This window comes from Oryzias melastigma, linkage group LG1 (genome assembly GCF_002922805.2).
Source record: "Oryzias melastigma strain HK-1 linkage group LG1, ASM292280v2, whole genome shotgun sequence".
In the NCBI taxonomy this organism is placed as follows: Eukaryota; Metazoa; Chordata; class Actinopteri; order Beloniformes; family Adrianichthyidae; genus Oryzias; species Oryzias melastigma.
Window position 1 is genome coordinate 30,854,884 of NC_050512.1, and position 3,602 is coordinate 30,858,485.

At 40.6% G+C, this 3,602-nt stretch overlaps 2 protein-coding genes across 5 annotated transcripts in view; one reads left to right on the forward strand and one right to left on the reverse strand.

The window, feature by feature from the left end:
- Nucleotides 1–3,602, forward strand: part of LOC112157183 (B-cell receptor CD22) — an 821,740-nt gene that overhangs the window by 211,456 nt on the left and 606,682 nt on the right. The window lies entirely within an intron of this gene.
- The window catches only part of mcoln1a (mucolipin 1a), a 27,828-nt gene that overhangs the window by 4,298 nt on the left and 19,928 nt on the right, over nucleotides 1–3,602 (reverse strand). For both annotated transcript variants that reach the window (XM_036214153.1, XM_024289785.2), the window contains exons 9-12: nucleotides 3,299–3,448; nucleotides 3,119–3,220; nucleotides 2,924–3,046; nucleotides 1,068–1,274 (exon numbers count right to left, since the gene is read on the reverse strand). In XM_036214153.1, coding sequence (XP_036070046.1) covers nucleotides 1,068–1,274; nucleotides 2,924–3,046; nucleotides 3,119–3,220; nucleotides 3,299–3,448 — 582 coding nt within the window. The remainder of the gene's footprint in view (nucleotides 1–1,067; nucleotides 1,275–2,923; nucleotides 3,047–3,118; nucleotides 3,221–3,298; nucleotides 3,449–3,602) is intronic.

Here is a 3,602-nt window from a genome sequence, read left to right on the forward strand (position 1 = left end):
CATTTACGCTGAAGACGACAGATTTCCTCGTTAATCGCCATGACGACGGTCTTTTTTTTGTAGTCACTCGTATCTGTCATGTCACTGAATTAGTAGGGCTGGGCTGGTAAAATCTATTAATTGATTTGAATAGATTTAAGCTTAATAGATCAATAATCGATTCATGATAATATAGATCGAGTTAGCAATTAAAAACTAAGGACTGCTAGCTTGATGCTAACGTTTAATGGAATTTTCCATAGGACGGCTAATGCTAACGCTCAGTCGACATAAACATACATAGCTGACTAAATTAACATCTTTATATGAATTTTCCAAACTCTTTTAAGGAAATATTTTTTAAATTAACGGTTTGTGGTCTAAAACAGTTTTTTGATCATTCTTTCTTCTTCTTCTGGAATAATGTGTAATGCTACAGTGTGATCGCCACCTAGTGGCCAAACTGAAACGTCCTCCAGGAGAAGAAGAACAATGTTTCCAATGTTAATGATCTGAACATTTTAGTTAGAACTTCTCCTTTAGAGAATCCATGTAACTCTGGATGATATTAACAATCTCATTATTTTACTGATACATTTTAGAATATGTGAACTGGATCAGATTCATATAAATATATTCAAAACATACAGTAGATTTTTAATGTATTTCTAAACAAATGTGTAAACTGTGTAAAATCAAAATTAAATTGTGTTGAGAGGATCGAAAGAATAATAAAAAAAAAATCCTAATGGAATCCATCCAGGCTCTTGTGAATCAAATCGAATCATTTCTGGAAATTATTATGGATACCCAGCCCTACGAATACAACCTTTTGCTATGACATGGAGCCAAACTTTCAGTTCGGCAGTTTGACTGAAGCTCCGCCTACCTTTATGGCCCCACCCATTAAAGCCCGCCCACAATTGCTGGAAAAGGTTAAATTATTAGCAAAGCCAAACTGAATAGAATACAAATGACTAGTATCCACATTGTTAGCATCCTCTACATTGGTCCCTCGTCTCCTCCCTGCATTCTTCAGCACTACGACATCCTTACAGAATGAACCAGCAGTCAAAGGGACTCCCCACCTTTATGGTCTCGTAGGCCCCCGTGATGAGCGCGATGAACAGAGACAGCACCATGTAGATGAAGAGGGAGATGAAGGTGTACAGGTAGAGCTGGCTGAACAGCCACACCAGGTTGCTGCTCTCCTGCATCTCGGAGAACGTCACAAACATGTCGTCCCCGTTGATCAGGGAGAACAGGCACTCCGACACCATGGACAGGGAGCGGAACTGTGGAGCAGAACACGGAGAACGTCACCTCTTCAGCGCGTCACTCGTCTGCTGCTGGGAATCTGTGGAGCAGCTTTAGTGCCATAAGCTAAATGTGTGTATTCAAAAAATGTTTTTGCATTTGAAACTCAAAAATAAGTCCAAACAAAATAACATAATGAACAGACTTCCCATCAGTCTACGAGCTGATTGGACACATTTCTGTGTCTGTGATTGGCTGGCTTCTGTTGCACATTTGCTCTGTTTTGAGCGCAGAAAACAGAGAATTTCTCTCCAGTTACATTTTTTTGTTTGCACATATTTTTAAGTTTAAAGGGTAAAAGCAAGTGAATAAATCTTTATTTATAAAGTAATTTTCACAAACAGAGGGTAACTTCACAATATCAAACTGGCACAGAGACAGAGAAAGTCGCTCCTAAAGGTGAGGTCACCCCGAGATTTAGAACGAGTTTTGGGAACACATGAAAGATTCTTAACCGCGGAGCTCAAGGAACGTGCAGGAAAGAAGGAGGTTAAAAGGCCAGACACAAAGTTGGGGGTTTGTAAGTACAAAATCTAAAATTAAAATCCATTTTAGACTTAAGAGGAACCCAATGTGGCGATTAAGGACAAGTGAGAAAGGACGTTACTGTCATCTAAACGTGAAGAGATAAACGCACAGATGAGGTCAGCCAAGGTCAGATCAAGATCAAGTTGTTCAGTTTAGCCTCGTTTCTCAGGGGATAAAAGCAAGTTTTGCCTTTTTAAATTTTTTTTTTTAAGAGAAGCTTTGTTTGGATGTATTTTTGGGTTTCAAATGGAAAATATATATATATTTTTTAAGTTTTAGGCTCAAAACAGTGAGTGTTCAATTCAATTTTACTGTATTTTCCAGAGTATAAGTCGCACTTTGTTCATAGTTTAGCCAGGGGTGCGACCTATACTCAGTAGTGAATTATTATTTATATTGGTTACTTTGAAATATAAATGGTTAATCCAACGATTTGTTTCAATAATTGTGCTTTTAATTCCATTTTGTCTGGTGAAGGCAAACCCAGCTGTTTGCCTCTTAAGTGGTGCTGACCAAGGTCTTAATTAGTCAAGGTAACACTGTACACCTATGGAGCTATTTTAGTGACATATATATTTGAAACTCAAATAAAACATTTTGAAAAAAGTAAAATGTCCAAAAACTTTTTGCTATTCTAAAATAAACATAATTATTTTCTGCTTTAAATGTTCAGTTTTTCAGGTTTCAAAAGTAGAAATTTCAATTTCAAAACTTATTTTTCACTTTTTCAATATTTTTTTCAGTTTCAACTCTGTTTTCAAATCTGAAAGTTTCAGTTTCAAAACTTTTGGCCCCGTTGTTGCATGTTAGGGCGGGGCTAACACCAAGGACCAATCAAAATCAATGAGGGTGGTAACTTCAGTCCCGGTGCATTCACTGACTCTGAGAACTGTGATAATTAATCTGCATCAGGAGGAACTTTGGATTCAAATGAGTCTGATCGGGTCAGAGTATTCCGAATGGCGAGATTAAATTTTTGTTCTGATTGGACGTTTATTCCGATAACTTTTGTCCATGTAAACGCAGCTATTTTGAAACAAAAGAGAAGTCAGACATTTCCATGTGAACACGCCTCATGAGGACGAACCCCTCAGCTCACCTTGACGTGGTACGGTCCGAGCACGATCCACCCGCAGAAGCAGTAACCCAGGTAGATGACCGCCACACAGCAGCAGAAGCGGATGACGTTGGGGAACGCAGCTCGCAGAGTGATGATGAGGATCTGCAATGCCAACAACCACGATGAAGGTCAAAGACGGATCCGCCGTTTCGACGGCCAATCGAAGAGACTCACGTTGTACTTCTGGAAGAAGGTGAGGTAGCGGATGACCCCCACCCACACCAACAGAGTGGAGGTTCCCAGGAGGATGCCGCAGAGGTCGTACGACGACATGTTCTATGGAAGTAAAGGTGGAGATCATCACCACGGGAACCTCCTTCGATTTCCAAGAGAACCTCGTGAGCGACGGGACACCTTTGACTCGATGCCGATTTTGATGATGCTGCCAGTGATGGTGAAGATGTCGCTGATGATGAGGAGGATGAACCAGCCGTTGATGAACTCCAGGCGGTCGGTCCAGCACACCGGCCGGTCCAGGTTCTCCTTAAAGTACCGCACAAACTCCTGAGGAGCAGAAACAGGAAGGCATGAAGATAACATCCTGTCATCTACGTAGAACACATGAGTTGAGGCCCGGGGGCCGGATCCGGCCCTCCAGGTAATTCTATCCGGCCCTCCAGATCATTTTAATTTATTGTTATTAATGACCCGATGTTAT